This window comes from Petaurus breviceps, unplaced genomic scaffold (assembly GCF_028583685.1).
Source record: "Petaurus breviceps papuanus isolate PSGF00001 unplaced genomic scaffold, PetGlider_PUasm1.0 545, whole genome shotgun sequence".
NCBI lineage: Eukaryota > Metazoa > Chordata > Mammalia > Diprotodontia > Petauridae > Petaurus > Petaurus breviceps.
In genome coordinates, this window is record NW_027186366.1 from 824,819 (window position 1) to 849,842 (window position 25,024).

Below are 25,024 nucleotides of genomic sequence, written 5' to 3' on the forward strand. Positions count from 1 at the left end.
TTACAAATTGATGTTACAAATACAGATCCCAAGCACCCCATCATTACTGATGTTACAAATTGGTATTACAAATTGATGTTACAAATATAAATCCCAAGCACCCCATCATTGCTGATGTTACAAATTGGTATTACAAATTGATGTTACAAATTGATTTTACAAACATAGATCCCAAGCACTCCATCAGTATCAGTGATATTGTTGACACCATCGGTAAAACAGTAATCAGATGTGTAGCTGACCCAGGGGGCCAAGGAGAGATCCCTATAGAAAACAATCAATTCCTAAAAATTGGGAGAGGAAATTTATTACTTTGCAAATTTTGTCGTTAATGCTTTGTGTAGTATTTTTTAAACCAGATATACTGTTCATAACTGGCAGAGAAAACACAAAGATGCCATGTCTGACTACATTTTAAGGGAAGAGGGGAAAATCCCCCCTCTCTGAAAAAGTGAAGATAGTGTTTTTTATGGGGACTTTAAAATGTTAGTCATGTCTTACTATGACTTGTAAGCAGATTTCGAGTATTTTAATGTATAATAAGTTGAAGTCTGGTTTTCCAGTGGGTATATAAAATTATAGAAGAGCAGTGTTTTCAAATAGATTCTGAATTAAACAATGTACTTCTTTCTCTCTTTCTTTTTGTTGATACTAGGAATGATAACACAACTAGCAGAAAAATACAATCTGCCTTTAAAGACCAGTTTTAGCTCTGCTCGAGGATTTTTCATTCAGATGAACATGGATTGTACATCACTACCTGGTGGTCAACTTCCCTCTGAATTTATTAAGGTTCATTCTGAAATGATGATTGAACTACTTTTTTAAAAATGTGGATCATGTGCACATATTTATACAGACATTCTCGTGTTACAAAATTTAGACTTGTCCTTAAAATATGTGTTGTTAGACATGCACCATCTCAGATCTCTGTCTCCTCTGTCTCAGATCTCCGCTCCATTCAAATGAAGAACCCCCAATTTGCTACCTGAGCGGAGAGAGTCATGGCTCCCCCCCCCCCCCTCCCCCCCCCCCGGCTGCTGTGGGGAATTGTCTCACCCACAGGGATGGTGCCATTGGCTGCTCCCCACGCAGCTCAGTCTCCTCCGTGGTATCTGCATTTTTTCTTAAAGCCCAATTCTAGTTTCCCCCTCCTTTTAAAATTGTATTCATTCCCTCCTTTTTATTCTGTTTATGAGCTAACACTCAGTCTCCAAACTTCAGACTTGGAGACTCAAGGGAACTTAAGGATCATTAAATAGGGCCTTGATCTGGAGGGAGCCCAAGAGATTGTCTGGCTCAGTCTTCTGACCACATCCCAGGGACAAGGGCCACCATTGGCTTAGACCGGCTTATGAGAACCAATGGCTATGAATCAAGGCCTGGCCAGTTGTTTTGTTGAGTATCTAGACTTAAGAAAGTGATGGAGAAAACGTGAATGAGGCAGGTTCAGCTTTAAAATGTACCAGATTTTTTTTTTCTGAAGAGCTGGTTGTTAAACAGTTATCAGCCCACTGCTGCCCAGAGGCTGAGGGACACATTGCTCATAAAGGTCAGAACTGGAATGAAAACCAAATTTTTTACTCTTAAATCCTGTGCTTTTTTCACTCAACTGTGCTGCTAGAATTTAACAGTCAATCAATCAACAAGGTTTATCAAATGCTTGAGGAGGGGGGCTGAAAGAAAGCAAAACACATGTGAAAGGCTAATAGCAGACGGGGACACAGTGGTCAGGATTCAGTGACTAGATCTAGTGTCGGCTGAGACGCTATCCTGGCACCAGGGGACTCGACCTTGGTCTGAGAGGCTGTTGGCACCACTGGGATGGGGTAACGGGGGGGGCAATAGGGTCAGACTTGCTCTGTTAGAGCATCATTGTAGCCAGAGTGTGGAGGAGAGGTTGGAATACAGGAGATGAGGCAGGTGATGGAGGAGAAGCAGCCCAGGTGAGGGTGAGGGGGCCTGAACTAAGCTGGTGACTGAGAGGTGAGGATGTGCTCCCTCTTCCTGAACAGCCTCCACTTTGGCCCTGTCACGGGGACCACTGCAGGAGCCCTTTCCTTGGTCTTCCTGCCTCTAGTCTCTCCTCACTCCAGTCCCTTCCCTACACAGTCACTAGAGTGATTTTTCTGAAGCGACGGTCTGATCCAGCCCCCCCCCCCCCAGCTCACTGTTGTCTCTAGTATCAAATCTAAATCCTTCTCCTTGACATTGAAACTCAGACAGTCCCCGTTCTGCCTGCCCACTCTAATGACACATCAATCATTCCCCTCCCTCACACTGCTGTTCAGCTGCACGGGCCTTCTCTGTGTCCCCCAAATGATTGTCCCTGTGTGTCCGCCATGCTTCCCCTGACTATCTCTAGTGCCTTTTCTATAGTTGTAAAGGAAAACATTGAGGAAGAAAGATTTCCGTTTTACCCCAGAGGTGCAAACTGTGAGCCTGTTTTCCAGGTAGCTGCTGTTTTGCAGAGTTGCCTAAGAGAACAGGGTTAACTGAGGTCTGAAGTATTTGAAGGCCATTGGCCAGATTCTTGGGAATTCACAGACCTCATCATTGCTCCCAGGCAGCTCCCGGGCAAAGACTTCTTGATTTAAATCAGCTTTTAGACTTATCCATAACAATGATGTGATCAGATAATAAAATTTGGTTTAGTCATTTTATTGAGATGTTCTTTTGTTCTGTGTTTAGCTGGGGTAGCTTTCCCCCTCAGTGGCTGCCTTTTAATCTTTCTTTTTATTTACTAGAACTGTTTTTAATTTAATTGTAACTAAGTGGTGAATTTTAACATTTAATTTCTCGGCAGATTACCAAGATGAAAAACACATATAGCTTCACATCAACAGATTTGATTAAAATGAATGAAAGATGCCAAGAGTCATTGAGAGAAATCTATCATATGACTTACATGTAAGAGAATTTAAAATATTTTACTATTGAACTGAGTTGGATTGGTTTGTTATGTTAATGCTAATGGTTAGTAATGTTAATAATGTTTATTTCAGTTTATTAATTCTTTTGTTACTTGGTTGGAAATTATAAAAAAATTATGATTTTTAGCAAATGGAAAATAAAATATTATCTAACTAGGTCCCACTAAAAACTCTTTACACTGTATGAATGTAGGAAATCAAACATTCTCTCAGCAAATGTTTATTTAAACACTCCTACGTGCAAAACATTAATCTGGTCATTGGTGATAGAGATAAAATGCCGGTGAGGAGGGGAGACGTGTCTGTTTTAATGGACTGGAAATTCCGTTTGAACGGCAGGGAGTAAAGGGGTTCAGCCAACACAGAGGCCCTGCCCCCAAGGAGCTCTAGTGGCCTCCACCAGTGCAGAGCCCTGTATGACACATGAGGGTGTGATAGATGCATCAGACAGCTACCAAGTCTGAGGAGAGAGCCTGTGGCCAAGGCTTCCTGGAGGAGATGGGGCTTCCATCTGAGCTTAAAGGCTATGTAAGAAATCAGAATGCACGACTTGGGAGAAGGCCCAGAGGTGCGAGAGGATGGCCTGTGTTTAGGCAGAAAGTGTTCTGGCCTGGTTTCTAAGGAAGGTGAGGTGAGATAAGACTGGGAAGGTCAGGGTGGGTCTTTACTCAGGAAGCAGCTAGGAGCACATATGGTTCTTGAGCCCAGGAGTAGCAGGGCCAGATCTCTGTGTAAGGATTCATTTTGTGGCAGTGAGGAGGGTACATTGGGCGAGGGAGACAGTGGAGGCAGGAAGACAGAGACTGAGGCTTAGGACAGTTCCATGAGCTAGGAGCAGGTAGCCTCCGTGTAGTGCTAAGTATCCCCTGGCAGCCCTAGGCGAGCCTGAAGGACGACGGGTGTTCTGGCACAGCTGAAGCAAGCGAAGCCTTCGGTCCTCCCTGCTTTACCCATCTTCACTTAACCACCCCCCCCCCCTTGACCAGGGCATCCCCTCCAGCTGTTGGCCCTGGCTCTCCTTCCAGTCACAGCCAAACTCTTAAAACAAAGGAGAACCTGTGCAGATCTGTTCACCTGGGCTTTAGGCAACCCCCTCAGTCTTATCTGCTAAGTCCTAGAAAAACGCCAAGAGGACTTTACCTACATTATCTCATTTGATAGTCAAAGGCTGTTTGAGATTTGCTCAGGTGGAAGGAGTTTCTTCACTGCGAAAAGTAATAAATCTGAAGATCTTTTATGTATTCATGAAGAAGAGTATATATGGCAAAAAATTAGAGGCTATTTCTCCCATAATCAGTGATCTTTCTTTTACACAATGAAATGAACAAGCATCAGGTATTAGAAATCCTTCCACGTGCATGTCAGATTGGAGAAAGGGGCTTGAACTGTCCATACAATTGTGAGTAGGAATTCTAGTAGGAACCTGTTGCTTCTAGTTTTAAAGATATAATAAATTAAGCTTGTAATTTCCCGAGCTGTCCCGTTTGTGATTCCTTCTGGTCTTCCTTGTATCCTGTGGATTTTGCAGAACTTCGGGGGGCCTCTTTGTTTCATTCCTAGCTCCTTCCTTTTGGGCTCAGAGCCACTTACCAAGTCACCCTGCACACCTGGTTCAAAAGGATGTTTCCTTCCTGCTGACAGTCCCTTTGGTGTTATTCTGCATGTTAGCTCTAACACAAAGACACTAAACCAAAGACATTGTTTGCAGGGTAGTGTGCCAGCTGCTGAGAGACATCTATGAGCACATTCACTGCTTGTATAAACTTTCGGACATCGTGTCCATGCTGGACATGTTGCTGTCATTTGCTCACACCTGCACTCTTTCTGATTATGGTAAGTTACTTTTTTTAGCAGAAGATTTAATTTCTTTTTGTAAGCCTCCATTTTAAAAAAATGGGCTAGAACAGGTTTGATGTGTGTCAAACAAATTCTCTTTGTCTTTGGGCTTCTAAACTTCAACATAACGGGTAGATCTGGGTTTCACCAACTAAATATGTTAGAATATTTCAGGGAGTCTCTTATCTCCTCGATGCAGTGCCCTCCGTAATGACACACACCACCACCTGCGTGTGTCTGTCTATCCTCTGTGACTCTTGGCCATTTCCTTTTACATATTTGCCCCCCAAAAAACTGCCCCAGGCCCAGTTACATTCACTAGTGAGTCCTATCAAACTTGCAAAGAATGATTAATTATAATATCGCCTGAATTGTCTGCAAAAATAACAGAAGGGACTATACACTCTGAAGCGGTGACATTTATTCCAAGAATGCAGGCTTGATCTAATGTGAGGAAACCTATAGACTTAATTAGCCCTGTTAATAGTAAAGTAAAAACCATAGGATTGTATCAACAGAGAGAAAACTTTTGACAGAACATGACATGCATTTCTGTTTAAAAAAACAAAACATTAGAAAATGAAAAAAAAAACAGAGCTTTCCTTAAAATGATTTAAAACCAAGATCTGCCTTTGTTTCCAATGAAGATAAAAATGGAATCTCTTCCAGTAAATTCAAGAATGAAACAAGCAAGTCCATCACCATCCTTTCTATTTCACATAGTACCGGAAGGAGAAAAATAACTTGAGGGGATATGCATCGGCAAAGAAGAAACAAAGCGATCCCTTTTTGCTGATTATATAGTGGTGTACTTAACCCTAAAATGCCAGCTGAAAATGAATTGGAAAGGTTTAATAACTTCTGCAAATTTAAAGGATAGAAAATGAATCTACAAAAATTGTAAGAATTCCTATGTGATAGCAATAGAACCAGCAGGAACGGATAAAGAAATTGTATTTAAAATTACTACAGAATGTCTAAAATACTTGGAGTCTACCTTCCCAGGATCTACACAAGAACTAAAGAAATTGAATTGTAAACAACAGCAGAAATAAAACAGACTTAAATAATTGAAAATAGTAATTACTCCTGGGTAGGATGAGCCAATATAATGAAAATGACAGTGCAACCTAAATTAGTTTACTTATTCAATGCCTACTAATCTAACTACTGTATAGCACTAGGAAAAAAAATGAAATTCACATGGAGGGAAAAAGATTAAGAATCTCAAGAGAAATAATGAAAAGAAGTGGGGGCCAATGGGGGCCCAGCGGTGGCAGCTTCAGACCTTCCTACAAAGAACGATCACAAGAGCTTGGCAGTGCTGTCGGTGTGCTGCTGTATCTTACTGGCCGATCTCTGCCTGTACTGGGAGGGCAGAAGGAAAGCTGGAGTGCCCATCAATGAGAGGCTGTGTGGCTTGTGATGGTGATGCAGCTTCAGTGTGCAGCAAGAAATGAGGAAATGGAGTTTATGAACATGTGGAAAGACTCGTGGGAACTGACAGAGTGAAGGGAGCAGACGCAGAGAACCAAGCTCCAGGGGGACATCGGCATTCTAGGGCCATCAGTTGGGGGACCCATCTCTACACCAATGAAGAAGGAAATGAGTAGAACCAGGAGGAGAATTCAGCTCTGTGAAGATTCTCTGTGCCTCAGAGGGCTGGTGATAAAGCTGCTGTGTCCCCTATACACAGCTGATGCATTTGGGTTATAGGATGAGACGCCTATATCTTTGTAAACAGCCCTTGGGGTGAATTTGTTTTGGATATTTGTTACAAGAATTTTGTTTCCTTTTCTTTATATTTTCAGTGGGATTAGGAAGTGAGAGAAAGAGAAAATAGTTTCTGTTAATTTAAAAAAATAGAGGTGGAGGGGTTTGTTACAGATGTGAAATGTTGCATGAGCTTTCAGAAGAGGTCACAGTTTTACTAGTTTCACTTGTTTTCCTTTGTTCCAGGGACCTCTCAGAAAGGTGAAATAACCTGTAAATATTTGTAATATAAAAACAAACATCAGTAACATTTAGGGTTTTGAAAAATAAAAGCAAAGAAAATTCTTTCTATAGCAGTTTTTCTGATCACCAATTTTAGTAACACTTAGACAAAAGAAAATAAAACTGACTGGCATGACTTACTCTTTTTAAAAAAATAATTTGTTTATTTACTTTTTTTTTATTTTTAAGCAATCAGGGTTAAGTAACTTGCTCAAGGTTACATGGCCAGGTGTTTCTGGGTGGGTGCTAAGTGTCCGAGCCCGGGATTCGATCTCCAGGTTTTCTCAACACTGGAGCCGGTGCTCTTACTTGCTGTGCTACCTGGCCACCCCTGTTTATTTACTTTTAATTTACAACATTCAGTTCCACAGTCCCTTAAGTTTCAAATTGTCTCCCCCTCCCTCTCCTCCTCCCCTGCCATGGCAGCATGCACTCGAATATAGGATCTACAAATACCTTCACATTTATCATTAGTCAGGTTGTAAAGAAGGATTATAACCATTTATCAATTGGGGAATGACAAAGACTGCTTGGAAAACTGGGACATAGTATGGCAGAAATTGGGCATAGATCAATATCTAACACCACAAACTAAAGTCAAGTCTAAATGGGTGCACAATCTAGGAATAAATGCTGATACTGTAAGCAGTCTTGGAGAGCAAGGAATAGTTTACCTGTCAGATCTATGGAGAGGGGAAGATTCTATGATGAAAAAAAAGTTAGAGAGCACTAATAGATGTCATTAATTTCATCTTCTGAGAACTGTTTATGTCCTTTGACCATTTATCAGTTGGGGAATGACTTGTATTCTTATAGATTTGACTCAATGCTATGTATATTTTAGAGATGAGGCCTTTATCAGAGACATTGGTTGTAAAAATTCTTTTCCAATTTCCCACTTCCCTCCTAATCTTAGTTACATTGGCTTTGTTTGTACAGAAACTTTTCAATTTAATGTAATCAAAATTATCCATTTTGCATTTGATAATGCTCTCTAACTCTTGTTAGTGGGCTCTTATCCCAAAACTGGGGTCTTTGGGTTTATCAAACAGTAGATTACTGTAGTCATTGCCTTCTGAGTCTTGTGCACCCAGTCTATTCCCTTGATCCACTGCTCTATTCCTCAGCCAGTACAAGTAGTTCTGAGGACTGCTGCTTTATAGTACAGATTAACATCTGGTCTGCCCAGGCCACCTTCCCAAGCATTTCTTTTCATTAATTCCCTTGATATTCTGGACCTTTTGTTCTTCCAAATGAATTTTGCTACTATTTTTTCTAGCTCTATAAGGTAATTTTATGGTAGATTGATTGGTATGGCACTAAATATGTCATTTAAATTAGGTGAAATTGCGTGACTTACTCTTTTAAAAAAATATTTTCAGAATGATTTTGACAAGCTGGAGAACGTCTGGATTGGTAGTGGGCCCGGGCCCCACACCAGAGACTTAAGGAAAATTAACTGAAGAAAAGAGATATGATAAGAAGAACTTCAAACTCTGGGCAAAAACCCATCTAAAGCATAAAATGTCTTTTTTTTATCTTTAATAGAGTTTATCCATAGGGTCCTAGGTTTGGAGCTGGCAAGGATTCTAGGGGTCACCTGGTGCAAACCCTTTGCTTTGCATATGAGGAAACTGAGGCCTAGAGAAATTAAGTGGCCCATGGTTATGCTCTTAGTAAATGGCAGACCTAGGATTCAAACCTTCCACTCCTTCAAATCAGCTGTAAAGTATAGAAAGGAAAAAGTCTGAATGCTCTGTGTTGGTATTTTAAAATCTTCCTTTCTCCCCTTTAGTTCGACCTGAATTCACTGACACATTAGCCATCAAACAGGGCTGGCACCCTGTCCTTGAGAAGATATCTTTGGAAAGGCCTGTGGCTAACAATACTTACATTACCGAGGGGAGCAATTTCATCATTGTTACTGGGCCAAACATGAGCGGAAAGTCGACATATTTGAAGCAGATTGCTCTCTGTCAGATCATGGCCCAAATTGGTAAGTGACCATTTGTTCTGCAGGCATTCAGCTTACCCTCTTTTTAAATCCTTTTAGTGTCCAAAGCTTCATTTCTAGGCTTCTAGAAACAATTTGAGATCACTCCTTTTATGTAGGATTATAGTAACTGTTCTTAATAGGCCTTGAATACGCACTACTCTCTCTGTAAGTATTTATTGAGTTCCACTTGTGTACATGGAACAGACTGTATTTAGAATTGTAGAAGACTGTGCTAAAGCAGGAGTTTCCCTCAAGCTGCTGGTAATATGCAGCCACATTTGGCAGCTGGTTCTGGTCAGTGCAGGCATTCAGAAAGGCTGGTCTTTTGGCTTCATCAGTGACACCTTAGCTTCCTGTGTCTAGTGTGAGACCAGATGACCTTGGGAATTTCAGAAGGTCAGGAGAACCACAGCAATCTGGAAGTCAGAGTCCAGGTCAGGCTTCTCAGAGGAGTGTTGATGCCATGAGGAACAATGAGTGACCCAGGACCCCAGCCCAGTGGAAGCAGAGATGGAGTCTGTATGCTCATCCAAGAGTCAGGTCTTATGTGGATATGACCTTGGTGGCACCAGTCATGTACAAAAAAAGAGCCCAGACATCTGTTTCAAGAAATTTTCAAAGAAATTGTTCCAGATTGCTTGGAACTGGAGGGAAAGGTAGAACCAGAAAGAAACCCCTGGGGTCACCTCCTGAAATAAACTCCAGAATGAACACTCCCAGACACATCACAGCCAAAATCCAGAACTTCCAGGTCAAAGAAAAAATACTGCAAAGAAAGACTTTAAATACCCAGCAGCCACAGTCAGGGTCACAGTCAGAAAAGGCTTGGAGTATATGTCAGAAGGGAAAGGACATGGGGTTACAGCCAGGAGTAACTGATCCAGCAAAACGGAGTATAATGTTACAGGGGGGAAGGAGGATCTTTAGTGCAATAGAGACTTCTCTGCATTCCTGGTGAAAAGGCCAGAGAGGGCTGGAGAGAAACTTTGTAGTTCAAACACAGGAGTGAAGAGAAACATAAAACCGAAAAGATAAACAATCAGTAATAAGTAACCAGACAAAGATAGACACTTCCATTCTGATATGGGGAGAGGATCCATGCGCCCCCTCTGAGCCTTGTCGCCATCAGGCGTCCTTGAGACAGTCTTATTAGACAAACCTGGGAGGAATCCTGGTGTAGACTGATGAACTTAAGAGATTAGAGAGGAGGGGAAGAAGAATGGGGGAGGCATGGTATGAGGTAGAGAAGGGAAAGGAGGGTTAGGGGAATTATTTAACATAGGGTACGCAGGTAGGTCTCTATGCAAACAACAAAGGTAAGGGGGAGTGGAGATTATATATATATATATATCCTCTGAACTGATCAAAGGAAAGAAAAATACACACAAAGTTGTGTACAGAAACACATTTCATTCTACAGGGAGATAGGAGAGAAAGGGGAGAAGGGGGAATTAGAGTGAAGGTAGGCCAAGCAAAACAACCTTTAACTAAGGACATACAAAATTATAACTCTTTTTGAGGCAGCAAAGAAAGGCAATCTCAAGGAGTGCCCATAAATTGGGGAATGGCTGAACGATGTGCTATAAGAAATGGTGGAGGGGATACTTTCAGAGAATCCTGGGAAGGCTTACATGAGCCGATGCAGAGTGAAGCAAACAGAGTCAGGAAAACAGTTATGCAGTGACAACACAATAAAGACAAACAGCTTGAAAGAATCAGGAGCTCTTTCAGACCAAGCAGGGTTCCAGAGGCCTGAAGATGAAGCATACCCCCTCTTCCCCCATTGGGAGTGTAGGAGATGAGCATTTTGGCCCATGGAGACAGTGGGAAGGTGGGCTACTTGGTCGTGTTTGTGACAGGTTGGAGGTGAGACTGGGGATGAAAGAGGAAGAAGGCAGATTTTTGATGATTTAAAGATACAAAGTATAATTTTAAGAAACAGAAATTTGATAACCTTGGAAAGAACAATTTGAGTCTGATGACTAGGTCAGAAATGAGAGTGGGAGGGCTTGAGGGGTAGATGGGAGATGAGGAAGTGAGGTCATGGTTGTGGGCAGCTCTTTCATGTTGTTTGTCAAGTAAAGGGAGAAGAAATGTAGGGAAAGAGTGTGAGTGGATGGCAGGGTCAAGCGAAGAATTTTAATGAGATCCGCAAGTATTTATAGACAGGAGGAAAACCAGTGTGAAGATCCCCCCCCCCCCCACACACACACACAAAGCGATCATACCAACATGAACACAACTGAGCGGAAGGGCTTCTGCAGGAGACCAGACTGAGGGCACAGGAGTGGAGATGTGGGCAGGGTCAGAGATCTGGAAGGGGGGACGAAGGAGCACTGGGCAGGGAGCCTGTGTCTTGTCAGGCTGAGAGGGGAAGTGCTCGGGAGGCTTGAGCAGAGAAGGCCTGGGATGGCAGCAAAGGAGAAGGTGATGCACCTGCCGTCGGGGAAGGAGGCAAGGACTGGCAGCAGCGCCAGGCCTCGTGAGATGTTGTGGTTTCTTAGGTTGTGATTGAGGTTCCAGCTTCTTTCATTTCGGCATTAGACCCTTGGATGTGGCTATGACAAAGAGCTCCCGTGATTTTAGATGCTCTGTCCCGCTGCACCCCAGACAGCAGGGAGCTGGCACCCAGTCTCCACCCATGTGCTTGTGTGTAGTGCAAAAGCAGAAGACATGGAGTGAAAGAGCCCAGAATAGTGACCCACGTGAAAGGTTTCCCTGCATACCTGTGGGCACGCTGCCCTGTGGAGGAGGGACATGCATGCAGCCGACATGGGTGCATACATGAAGGGGCAGCACGTAAGATGTGTCCGAGGCATGCACTTGGCAGGGGCAGCTCCTGTTGTGAAGCCACAGAGTCACACGTGTCCTCTGGCAGTGCCCCGGATGGGGATTGTGGTACAGCCTTGCCAGAAATTGCTCCCCAGGGCCTGGGCTCCGTGTTTGCTGCTCTGAGCTCTGCTCATGCCAGGCCCTGACTCTTCTGTCACCAACCCTGACTGCAGCCAGTCTTACTGTGAGAAGGATGTCTCATTTCTGGACTCCACGCATACTATGTCAGTGCAGCCAAGCAGCCAGAGAAAGCCAGCAGAAACTCCAAGATGAGACAGAAGGGCCCTTTTGCACGTCTCCTTGGAGGGCTCTGATCCTCGCTTCCTGGCATACTCAGCTTAGAAAACTCCTCAGTTCCCATCAGACACCATTCCTCATGTCCCAAGGCCTCATCCAAGGAAAATCTGGGAGGAGTGGTGTGGTGGCAGGGAGTGAGGCAGTCCTAAGCAGTCCCCACAGTGTGACAAGGACAGTGAGCAGGGCTACCACAAAGCTGACCCCTGCCTCCGTGGCTGCCTGTTTGGTACTGATCTGCCCCCAGAGAGTACAGAGGAAACAAGGAGAGAGATAGGCCCCAAGGCTGCAGATGTGCAGACTGGGCACCAGCACTGTGTACTGAAGGCATTCAAGAGTTGGACTAATGTTTCCAGGCCATATGGCTAGCTAGCAGGAGAGCAGAACTAGAACCCAGAGCCCTGGGCCCCCAGCTTAGGGCCCTTCCCATTACAATAGGAAGATTATGGGGCGGCCAGGTGGCACAGCAAGTAAGAGCACTGGCTCCAGTGTTGGGATGACCTGGGATCGAATCCGGGCTCTGATACTCAGCACCACACCCAGAAATAACTGGCTGTGTAGCCTTGAGCAAGTTACTTAACCCCAATTGCTTTAAAACAAAAAAGAACAGGAAGATTGTACCTTCTCTTTGTGGTTACTTATCTAGCAATTATTGCAGATAGTCATCAGAATACTCATTTATTTTCTCTTCTTGTTTGATATTGGACAACTTTAGGATCTTTTAATGTAAAACAAGTTTTTCTTTTAAAAATTTTATCTTAATTTTTCTTGGCTCTTTCCTAATACTCAGAAAAATCTGATACTATTATATAACCAGTGTTCCTGGATTCTTTAAAAAAAAAAAACAGGCACTAGGCAGCCTTGGAGTTAGGAAAGCCAAGGTTCAAGATGTGTGACCATGGGCAAAGCCTCTGAACCTGTCAGGGCGCCAGACAACGATGTAACCCTCTAAAGTTACTGACAGATTGTGCATGTCAGTAGAAGGATGAAATCCCAAGTCTGGCGGACCCTTTGAGGGTGATTTTTAACCAAAAAAATTTTGCTTTTAAACCTTTCTTAGCTTGTCTCTTGCCAGACTGGACAATGAATTTATAGGGAGAAAAACTGATTGTCCTTTAGGATTTAATGAGCTGCTATTTTCTCTCTGATGTCGCCCATTTGTATTTGAGGATGGATGTTTTTTTTTTCACAAATCTGAATGCCGACCATTTTTTTAACATAGAAATAATGGCATGCTTTTATCTTCCAATGGCATTAAAGTGCATTTTGTGATCTCATTCTTTATATAGAGCAGGTTTATAAGTTGGGCTGTTGAGATCTGCTTTCAAGAGAGGGATATAAAATCTGGTGGAGTTGGCATCATGTCCTCAGGGGCAGTAACTTCGTTTTATGGATGAAAATTTAGTGGGTTTTTCTTCTGATGTTCTACTGCTGTGTAGTCAACAATGTTTTCTGGTCACATTTGCTATAACATTTTTCTAAGAATTTTTGAGAATGAAACTTTGTTTGCTTTTCTAAAAGGAATTTCTTCCTATTTACTTAAAATTTTTTCTCGTTGAATTTTCATTTCTTTTCATTCTTTTTCATCTACCAATACCTTTCAGATTTGGTCTCTTTAAATATAAGTATTAACTCTTGTACAATAGAAGAGAAAAAGTTCCGTGCTAATATGTTTTGTATAAAAGAATTTCTTTTTGCTTTAAATACAAATGTACCTAACAGCTTTTCTTAATTCTGCAGGTTCATTTGTCCCAGCAGAATATTCTTCATTTAGAATCACTGAACAGATTTTCACTAGGATCAGTATGGATGATGCCCTGGAAACAAATTCATCAACATTCATGAAGGAAATGAAAGAGGTACCAGGGTCGGCTCTTGAAACATCACGAGCTTTTGGACAGCTGGGCGTCACCTGGCGGCTTGGGAGCCTTGTGAGATAGGCTTGTGCTCACACTGAGCACCAGACGGCATCAGGCCAGCTCCCTCCTGGGTCTCTTGTGTGACACAGTGAGCTTCACATCAGGCTGCAGGAGAAAACCTGGTCCTTTAGGTAGAAGGCGCATCCGTCTCTATGAAGCACGTGAAGCACACTCCCTGTGATGACTCACACCTTTCACGTGGGATTTCCCAGGCTTGCTTGATTTAAACACCTTGCATTGGCAGCAGGCACCTTTTAGTCATCTTCACTTTGCCACGACAAAGCTTTCTCTGCTCTCAAACACCTTCATGCCCTTCATCTCCCTTTCTTGTGCTGGCTAACTCTGGCCCAGAGCTGGCGGGGCCCAAGGGAGCCAAACTGGCCTGCTGCAGCAGCCCAGGAGCCAGGGAGCGTTGTCAGGGCTTCTGGTGCTGCCGTTTCCTGCAGATGTTTTAGCTTCACTTGTGCTGCCTGTGTATATCATTTATACAGCATGCATGGACTTCTTCGCTGCTGGGGGAGTGCGTTCATTCATTCAGAAGTGCTCTGCACCTGCTGTTTTTAGAGGTCTGTGTTAGGGTCTGGGGAAGACACAGAGTCTGGATGAGACAGTGCAGGGAGTCATCCACAGATGACTCATCCTCTTCAGTCCACAGATCAGACCACATTGCCGGTTACAGTTAGTGCACCAGAGAGAGCAGAGCAAGCTTCTTTGTAAGGCCCGGGTTCATTTGGTGGGCTCAGACACCGGCGAAGGCTTCAGGAAGCAGGCAGGGCTGAAGGTTGACTGGGGCCCTTGAACACCAGGCATAGGAAACAGGGAAGGGCATTTCACTGTTGTTATCAAGGACTCATCAATTGGGCATCTACTAAGCACCTACTGTTTGTCAGGTATTGTTCTGGGCCAGAGGTTCTTTAACCCATTTATGTCATGCCCAGGCCCCTTGGGCAGTTATTCTGCTGGAGCCTACGGACCCGCTCAGAATAATACTATAAATACATCAAATAAAATACATAGGGTGGTAAAGGACACTGATTGTAATTAGATGCACTAAAAAATCCCAACAAATTCACAGCCCCCTCTTCTGATCTGGGAAACCCCCCAAGCCCCAACAATTTAGAAAGAGGGCGTCCCCTCCCTGTGTCCCATAGCCCCACTCGAGCGGTTTTTCATCCCTTTTCCTGCCCCCTTAGCCCCGACACACACAGTGTGCAAGCTCTTAGGCCCAGGCTACAGTGATTGGGGGAAATAGATGAATCTCTTCCTGTAAAGAACAGGGAACTGTTAGAGTCCTTCCCAGCTTGGTTTTCTGCCCCTTCCTGTAGAGCTCTGGGTAGCTGCCCAGTCAGGTCCTCAGTCTGAAGCTTTGGAGACTCTGGCATTCCTGGCTTAACTCAGGCACCATCCCAGGACCTCTCCACCCCTCAGCTGCTTCCTCCACCGTCTAGGGAAGAAAGCCTGAGCTTTCATTCACAGGGTCTCCAAGGCTCCGATCCAACTTTACCTGTGTTTATCTTGCAGGAACATACTTAATGCAGACATACTAACATAGGACCGTGATAGACTGTGAGCTCCTTCAGAATAGGGATTGTGCTGTCTTTGCACTCGTGCTCTCAGTGCCTAGAAGAGGGCTGGCATGTAGGGAGTGCTTGACTGATCAAGTCATTGACTGAGAGTGAGTGGCTGGTTCCATGTCTGTCTTCCATGCTTGGAATACTTCAAGGGAAGCCCTGGTTTCCCTTCCAGATCCCTCTCTAGCTAAGGCCCAGCTGCTAGAGCCTTCCTGCCAAAGTTACCTCCATATACTTTTAAAGATGCCTGTGTGTGGTTTTTCCCGTTAGAATGTAAGTTCATTTAGGTTTTGTTTTTGTCTTTGTCTCCAGGGCCTAGAGCTGGGCCCAGCACAGGGTAAATGCACAAGGAATTGTTGGTTCATTGATCGATAGTCTTTGCCTTTAAGAAGCTTAGCTTAGTAGGAAAATAATACCTGATTCATGAAGTTGGCTACATCAGATTGGGGCAGCATGGTGTCATAAATAGGATGGAATTCCTGTGGTGGGGAAGCTGATCCCTCCGCTGTAACATCACTCCACGAAGAAGACACGTATCTGGTGCCCTTTCCAGAAAGTTTCTGGGTTTGGTGGCTTGGGGATTTAGCCTGGATTGGGTTAGCCATGACCTTCCACACTGTATAATTCTTCCTGTACTTTGCGGTTATAACAGTTTTAACTATGTCAAAAGAAATTTGAAAAGTCAAATATTTAATGATAGAAATTTACAAGTCATTAGATCTTGGGTTTCCCCCCATTAGCATAAAATCAAATTTATTGCTTTATTTTCTTCCCCTCGATTGTAATTTAAATGTGGGCTACTTGCTTTGTGTTGTCTCCTGCACACATGCAGCGCATTTTTATGCACCCACCAGCCATTAATATTATAATTACCATTGTAATTACTGGCCTTGAATTTAAGGCAGCAGATTTCTCAGTAAAGCTTCATTTCAGATGAATTAATAATCTGTATTTTTTTCTAATTTTGTTTTTTATCATCCTGACAGCTTCGTAGCTGAAGTGAGTAATCTTAAAATATTTTTCCCTAGATAGCCTATATACTACATAATGCAAACGACAAGTCGCTCATCTTAATTGACGAGCTTGGCAGAGGCACTAATACAGAGGAAGGCATTGGCATTTGTTATGCAGTCTGTGAATATCTGCTGAGCTTGAAGGTACTCTCCATATTTCTTATATATTCATTCCATTACTTTTTGATGTAACTTTTTTCATTTAGACAAGCATCTAACTGGCTTTAATGGACATTGCTCACAAATAAAGTCCCTTAGCAGTCCTAGGTAGTAAAATACCCCTTCGTGCCTAATCAGATAGCACAAAGCTTCAGGAGGTGGCGGAAAAGTACCAAGGATGAACTGGATTCCTCCCTTGATAGGATTGCTAATGAGATAGTCCTAATGGGGATAGAAAAATAATGATTATAATAAATTTACATATCGGATCATGAATGACAATAGGATCATAGGTTCAGACTTTCTGTTGTTTTGGAGACATTTAGACAATTGATTTAAGACATGAATTCTGAAAGTGTTACGGTTTTATGAACTTTTAACACTTTTTTGGTAGGGTACTTGATCAACAGACTGTTGTAACCAAGGTTTTCTTCAGTGTTTTCCTCGTAGTCTGTTTAGTTTTATTTGTACATTTGTTTCCTATTTGAGTCTTGTAGTTGTGATTTTCTTCAAGCTTTGCTGATGATGAGTGTGGGACTTTAAATCTGGAAGGCCGGGTTTCAGATTCGGCCTCTGAGTGGGTCACTTGCCTCTCTGTGTCTCCACTTTCTCATCTATATACTGGGGATGGTCATACCTCTAGTTCTTACCTTCATGTATGTAAGTGTGTCACAAGCCTTGGCAATCTCCAGACATGCCTATTATTTGTGTTGTGATGTGAATCCTGGGTCAGTTTCTGGCTGACTGTTTTCTTGTGGTCGTTATTTGGCCATATTTCATGAGAGCCGTCACACCTGTCATTTAAAAAGTCCCCTGGATAACCTATTTAATGACTCATCACTCCCTTCTTCAAACCTTCTTTGTGTTCCCTGTCTCTGCCTGTGGTAGCAGTGGTGTCTGCTCAGAATTACCCCAAGATTATGTTATTTATGTCTTAACCTTTACATGAGGAAAGAAGGGGATTCGTTATAAAGGAAATGTGTACAGAATGTGAAAGTTTAAACATTTTTTGTTTGTCCGCTGTCATCTCCTCTGAAGTTGTTTAGTGATTCACTTCAACAATAACCTTACATGTACAGAACATTAGAGGAAAAACAAAATAAATATCAATAGTAATAATAGCTAAAATCTATACAGCAAACTCCTTTACATCTGTTATCTTTATGGGGTTTCACAGCGATCCTGAGAGGGAAGTGCTTTGGTCATCTTCATTTCATGGATGAGGATGAGGCAGGATCTGAATGTAGTTCTTACTGGACTGATAACCAGCTGGCTGTCCACACAATAAAATAGCTTAGTCTAGTTGGAAAGGTAAAAACAGAAATAATTATAATAGCAAGTAGAGGCTGATAAATGCATAGGAAAATAGAAGATACTGTGTTGTTAGGTAAGTAGGGGAGAATCCCCATACTTCCCAGAACAAAGCAGGCTTCCTGGAAGAATGCCCTTTGTAGCTGGCCCATCCACATTGGGGATGTGGCACCGGCTGTAGGGGGCAGGCTATGAAATCCATGAAGAGGAAGAAGATTTCAAGGCATAGGGAGACCCACAGAAGTGTGATGAGGCACCTGCTTTCTAGGGTTGACGTGTGCAGTGTATTTTTAGAAGGCATTTATAGATGAAATATGTATGGGATAAAACATCTCCTTTTAGGTTATTGAGAGACATGTTGTTTCCGCAATGATTTAACATAGATGTGTTTGTTTGTGTGGCTGTATGTGTATGAGGATAGAGAAATGGTTTTTGAGTCAGGACAACATTGGTTCCCATGCTTTGACACCACCCCTTGGTAGGGGAGTGACGAGAGCATTACTGCCCTTCTCAGGCAACCCTTCGGGGCCCTGATCTGAAGATGCACTTTGGTAGAGAGGGAATCCCCTCTAGAGACCCTGGAACCTAGTGGGCCCTTAAGACATGCTGATGGAATGGTTGGTTCTGTTCTGGGAAGATCCCAGTGAGATCCCAGGGCCCCCTACCAGTCCACATGCACAGAAAACTAAGGGTAAACTCTCCAAGTACCTTACAATAAACAGACTGTGGTTCTCCACCTCGGGACTCAAATTGCTGAATTATGACGAGTGACTATAAGATTCTTAGTTAGCTCACTTGACTTGACAAGTCCTAATGTGATATTTCTGGTCCCAACTGCAGGCTTTCACACTGTTTGCTACTCATTTCCTGGAGCTATGCCAGATGGACGCCTTGTTTCCCAATGTGGAAAATATCCACTTTGAAGTGCAGCATATGAGAAGGGGCGAGAGAGACCGAGAGTCAATCACTTACACCCACAGACTCTCAAAAGGACACACAGAAGAAAAAAATTACGGTATTTCAGTGATTTCTGTCCACATAAATGCTCCAAAGAGAGGATGGCAGGCTCCAGTCAGACCCACTTGGTCTGAGTGATGCTTCCCTCCAGGGCTAGGTGTTTATGCTGCTCAGGACTAGTCTTTCTTGCAAACACCCAACTTTTATTTAAGGAATTGAATTGAATTGAATTTTGAGCTGATAATGAACCACGTAAGTTCACCAAGTTGTGTGAACACTTGAAGCATCTAGAAAGTTTCAGACAGATGTGGTTTAGCATAGATGGGAAGGAAGGGGACAAGGAGCAGAGAGTCCTGGGCCAAAGGCAACCTCTGACACATGCCCTTGGGCTGTCATTTAGCACCTCTCAGGGCTCTGGGTCCATTGGGGCCTGCTGTACTCCCTGGGGCCAGAGCATATTGTGTAACAAATAGAGATGTTTAACAAAATAAACCCAAATCCCATAGAAGATGGACAAGGTCACTAGGGCTTTTCTGAGTCAGCATGGGTCTTTTTGTGTCCAGATTAGTGGTTAGGCCACTGCTCCAGGCTGGCATTGCTTGATGGGCTTTCTTCAGCTGACGTTTTGTGTGGCGGTTAAATCACAGATCTAGTGTTGAGGGTCTTTGTATGGTCTCTATTCCCTCCACAAAGGTCTGACCGCATGGGCAGGATGTGGAGTCTGTGTCCTGTTCACATTCCATGGCGCTTCACTATTTTATCCTATGATTTCAAAGGGGGATAAATGCACAAGCCAGTGATCAAGCATTCCCAGATTAGAACTGATGTTTCTCTATCAAATTTGCCATGTGACAAAAAAGTAAGACTAGACAGATGAGAGAGAATTTCTGAACTACGTATAAATCTGAGGTCTATTAGTGCAAATTATTTTAGTGAAGGTTATGACCCATTTGAGAAGCAACTGTCTCAGATGTGTATTTTTTTTAAATCTTTTTTTATTAAGCAGTTGGGGTTAAGTAACTTGCTCAAGGTTACACAGCCAGTTATTTTGTGTGGGTGATAAGTATCTGAAGCCGGAACCAATCCTGGGTCTCCTGACTCTGGGGCCGGCACTCTTACTCACTGCACCACCTGGCCGCCTCTAAGATGTGTATTTTTAAATGTTAGACAAACCGTCACATCAGGCTGTACAAATGTTGCTTCATTTATTCAAAATGCATCTGGTCAGGAATCTCCCCACGAACAAGAAATCTGAGATCTTGTCTTTGAAGGACTGTGTTTGAGACTGGAGGCCTTAACCCTTGGCTGTGTATGGAGCCTTTTGACAGTGACCTGAGGACCTCTTCTGAGAGTATGTTTGCAGCCAACATTAGTAATAGAGGCAAAAGCTATATTTCAGGTGGAGGTTATTGAAAATTCAATTCTAATTGCTTTTCCACAGTCTTTAACCTTGGGGAATCTGTGGAGCTCAGGTTCAGAATCCCAGGTTTGAGACCAGGCTAGCAACAACTTTTCTCTTACAATGTAGAAATTGCTAGCTATCTCTGGTTACTAGGATTGCTTCAGGGATGCAGGAAAGGGGGCAGGGTCCCCCAAATCTCTGTCAGGCCATCCTCTCAATCTCTCCCTCCTCCCAAATGATGCGTGCACAGATCTCCTTCCTAGGCCCCACTGTTCTGCTCACTCCAAGCCACCTAGAGGAAGAGAAGACTAAGAAAAGATGGTGTAGACCTATTCAGGAACAGACTTGAGCTGCCTTCAGAAGGAAGGACAGAAGAATTGAGGGGAAGAAATAGTCTAGGCACCAAATCTAACATGGTGTGGGGGGAGACAATGAGAGAGAGAGGGAGAGAGAGGAGAGAGAGCGTGGGAGCAGGAGGGAGTAGGAGGCCTCTCAGAGCTCCCTCTTGGGTTGTCCTCAAGCAGAAAACCTGCGACAGAGCCCATTCGCTTCTAGCCCTGCCAATGGCCCTGGACTGTGGCAACCGCTGTTGTGGAAGGAAGAGGTAGAGATGGTCTTGTTGGACATGCTCTTTAGGAGGGCAGAGGAAGTGTCTTTGTGACTCACCCCTCTGTTATCCTGACTTCTGTCTATGACCCACAACCTTCTTGGAGCCCCCCAGAGGTGAGGAGACTGGTGCAGCTTCTATGACCCCCATGTGTCAGAACCAAGACTCAAACCCAGGGCTTCCAGACTCTAGGGCCAGCCCTTTGTTGCTATACCACACAAAGCACAGGTCTAGTTTTTTTTTTTTAATAACAACAAAAAAACCCGTTTTATTAGTTAACATTTATCAGTATAAATACCAACCTCAGTCCTGGAAATAAGGCATGACCTTCTTTACATTTCCAGGGATCAAGGCTGCAGAAGCATCATCACTCCCACAGTCAATTATTTCAGATGCAAAAGAGATCAGAACTCAGATCTCTAGGCAGATAATGGTAAGTGTACTTCTTAGCAAAAGAATTCTTTTATCCCTTAAAGTCTCATGAAATGTTTTCTCTTTAAATCATCAGAGCTTCTAATTGGGTCATGGGTTGTTTGAAAATAAATTGATATACAATTAGGTGCATTAGAATAATTTGGTTTAAAATTTATATTAAAATTCAGACTTGACATTGTGGATTTTTTAAAAAGCATTTAACTTTATTTTAAAGATATTTGTTCATCTAGAATTTCTCTTTAGGAGGAAGGTGAAATGTGAGTCTTCTGTTTGGAAAAGAAATTGCTCTCCCTGAATAGACGAACCATGCCAGAAATTGAGTTCAGTCATAGTTACCGAGGGGAAAGAGTAAGTCCTCTGAGCTAAGTGGCGGGAGGTTCCTCCCTGGCCTCCTCTCTCTTTTCTCTGCTGGCCTACCCTTGGTGCCTTCAGTAGACACTGAAGAGATGCTTCTTGAGCTGGGATGATTCATTCCGAACGTTGTGAGAGTGGAAGGAAGAGAGTTGGGGGAGTTAGGATCAGGCAGGTTCAAGGGTAGGAAGCTAAAGAGAGCCTTGCCCCCGCCTCGTTCCATATGTAGATGGAGGGAGTCCTTTGGCACTGAAGGGAGCCCAGCTCGAACCAGCAGGGAGATGGAAGGCCACGCACCTCTGCTCTAGAAGTCTGGATCCTGGATCGTTGTCCTCATGGAACGACTCTTGTTTCAATGTAGTAGATGTAGAGAGTGATGGGGGTGTGGCAGGTCTGGGGGGCTGCCAGAGTCTTGTCAGGACTCCATGCTTGAGCCAGGCTCCTATCTTCCTCCCTGGCCTGGAATGGAATTCGGAAGGGAGGTTCAAGGAGAGGAGGGTGGGAAAGGAGCGGGCAGTGTGAGGCTGCTCGAGTTGGACCCCTTGCCACCCCTTGGAGGTGAGGATCTCAGAGAGACAAGGCTCCGCTGACAGCTGCTGCCTCAAAGTGAGCTCACACGATCTTACAGCATCATTTCATTTGAATTAGTAAACTGTAACAGATTAACATAAAAAAACATTTTAATGAAAAACAACTTTCCCAGAGCAAAAAAAAAAAAAATTAGTGTGAAAAGCATCCTTGTATGTATTTTTGCAAATCTTTGCTATTCAGTCATTTTTTTAGCTGTGTCTGACTCTGTGACTCCTTTTGGGATTTTCTTGGCAGAGATACTGAAGAGGTTTGCTGTTTCCTTTTCTAGCTCATTTTGCAGATGAGGAAACCAAGGCAAACGGCATAGTGACTCATCCAGGGTCATACAGCTAGGAAGTGTCTGAGCTCAGGTCATGATTCCAGACCTGACTTGAGGCCTGGCGTTCTGTCTGCCGCACTGGCTGACTGCCCGTGATTTCCAGTGTAGCCATTCCCTATTACAAAAAAATATAAAAGGTCCCATAGATCCAGCCAGCACCAGAAGTGAGTCTGACATTGTCTGCAGCCCTCCACAGCCATAGCCCCCACCTCTTATTGGCCAGGTTTGGTCTTTGTGATTTCACAGCATTCAGGTTCGACTCTGTGGCTACAGTTGTCCTTCCATTTAGACCATGGTTGTTATGTTCCCTGGTCTGCTCATTTCCCTTTGTTGTCTTTACTGTTCATTCGGGTGCCATGAGTGGCTTGGCTGTTCCCCGAGAGATGGGTGTCCACTTTGTTTCTGGATGTCTGTGGCTACACAGAGAGAAGGCTCCTGCCAGCATCTCGGTGTCCCCATACTGTCTTACTGTGCAGATTTCTGATGGATTTCCCATTCCTTTCTGAAATTAAACTAAGAAGTGTGAGCTGCTATTTTTTCAGGTGTAGTTTGGTTAAAGAATAAAAATTTGAAAATTGTCATGAAGAACTCAACAGAAATCTTATTTCTAAGTTTGACAAAAATTGCTACTTGTTTAGGTCTTGAGTTGTTTGGAAAGAGGACACCGGATCAAACATTCTCTTGAGCTCTGTGAGCCCCTGACAAGCCCCAGAACATTGCCCAGCATGAGTCGATAAAGTGAAGCTCCTACTGTGCACATTATGACTGCCTTGTATGTTTTTAAGGAACAGCAAAGCCAGAGCAGCTCTCCTGAAGCCGCCAGGCAGAGGGCCGTGTACCAGCTGGCCACTGGGCTCCTTCAGACGGCCAGAAATTCACAGCTGGATTCAGGGAGCTTGCGCCTGTACTTGAGAGGCCTCAAGACCAAGTTTGAAGCAGCTTTATCTGCGGCTGGACAAGTGTCAGAAGAGCCTGAAGAAAGATAAGTTACATCCCCCAAACCATTTACGTTGAGTTGAGGGGAACTCAAGTCTATTTTGTCCAGAGCAACATTAAATGATGAGCTTTATTGAATTTTTATATTCTTCATTTGTAATCCACAGCATGTTAGCCTCTGTATTTTCACCTGAGATAAATTTATCTTCTTAATAGCATATACTAGGTGAGTGGGTGGCACAGGGGATAGAGTGCCAGGCCTGGGGTCATAAAGATCTGAGTTCTAATCCAGGCCTGGATGCTCACTGTCTGTGTAACCGGAGGCGCCTGTTTGCCTTTGTTTCCTCATCTGTAGGATGGGGATGATAAGAGCACCCGTATCTCAGGGTTGTTTCGAGGGTCAAAGAAGGCTTACAAAATGCTTTCCATGGTGCCGGCCACAGAGTGAGCCCTGTACAGATGTGAGCTGTCATTGTTACACTGAGAAAAAGGGTCACTTTTAGTGACTTAGCCATGACATGTGTCTACAATTTGTTTTTTATTTGAAAACTTGCATTTCAGGTCTCTGCTCTGTTTCTGAGTGTTTAATGTTACTAGAGTCGTGGCCCCCGAGATGCTGCATGCTGTAGTGAACAGAGAGGGGCACCCAGGGTCCAGGGAATGACTTTAAGGCCTGCCTCAGACACATCCTGACCATGTGACGCTGGGCCAGGCACTTCTCAGGGGCCCAGGCAAATTCCTAATTTCATGTGAAGTTTACATTCACTCAATTCAGGTAGAATATTATGTCAATGTTGGTTTATAATTGTTGACTTTTTAAAAATTTCAACATTGGTTTGTTGTTTCCTTTATTAAATGCTACTCTTTCTTATAATTCCAAGCAAATATTACTAGCCAGATATATGAAGAAACAACTTTTTAGTCTGATGAAATATGATTTTTATAGCTGTAATTTAATTTCAGGATTTAGAATATTTTAAAATATGTAGTCCTGCTACTTAATTTTATTTCCTCTGACACATTTTGGGAAGTGAATGTATTAGACAATTCTGGGATTTGACATTATTTAATAAAGTCTATCTTTGTTTTAATTCATCGCCTTTGCTGTTAAATGTTCTTTGTATAGAATTATCCACAAAACAGAATTTGATCCCTGTGACAAATTTCTAGCAGTTGGTGGTCTCTAAAAAAAATATGGTGGCTTTTTTGATTGGCAAAAAGCCAGTAAGGAAAGGACAAGGAAGAGTTAAGGAAGGAAAACGTAAGTGGGGACAGCTGGAGTATTCAACGTTGTATCAATGTCTCAGCTTTCCTTTGGGATTGACACAAAGGTCAGATCCTACCAGACCTTTTACAATCTATATGTTGTGAAAGTCCGGTGTCCTAATGCAGAAACAAGCAAAAAACCTGCAGCCAACTTACAGCTTTTGTCTTTATTGGAGATTAGCATTATTTAACTGTTACTGAAACATAAATTATATTTTGTATTGACCCTTCAGACGATCAAAGACCAATTTATTTATGGCTTAAACATGCCCAGAAAATCACCCAAGGACAGAGCTCCATA

At 43.2% G+C, this 25,024-nt stretch overlaps 1 protein-coding gene across 1 annotated transcript in view; it reads left to right on the plus strand.

The window, feature by feature from the left end:
• Positions 1-24,548, plus strand: part of MSH4 (mutS homolog 4) — a 95,205-nt gene extending 70,657 nt beyond the window's left edge. The window contains exons 13-20 of the mRNA XM_069102218.1: positions 2,807-2,910; positions 4,642-4,766; positions 8,560-8,760; positions 13,627-13,745; positions 16,405-16,533; positions 18,700-18,874; positions 21,170-21,258; positions 23,307-24,548. Coding sequence (XP_068958319.1) covers positions 2,807-2,910; positions 4,642-4,766; positions 8,560-8,760; positions 13,627-13,745; positions 16,405-16,533; positions 18,700-18,874; positions 21,170-21,258; positions 23,307-23,507 — 1,143 coding nt within the window. The 3' untranslated portion in view covers positions 23,508-24,548. The remainder of the gene's footprint in view (positions 1-2,806; positions 2,911-4,641; positions 4,767-8,559; positions 8,761-13,626; positions 13,746-16,404; positions 16,534-18,699; positions 18,875-21,169; positions 21,259-23,306) is intronic.
• Positions 24,549-25,024: the final 476 nt, after the last annotated feature.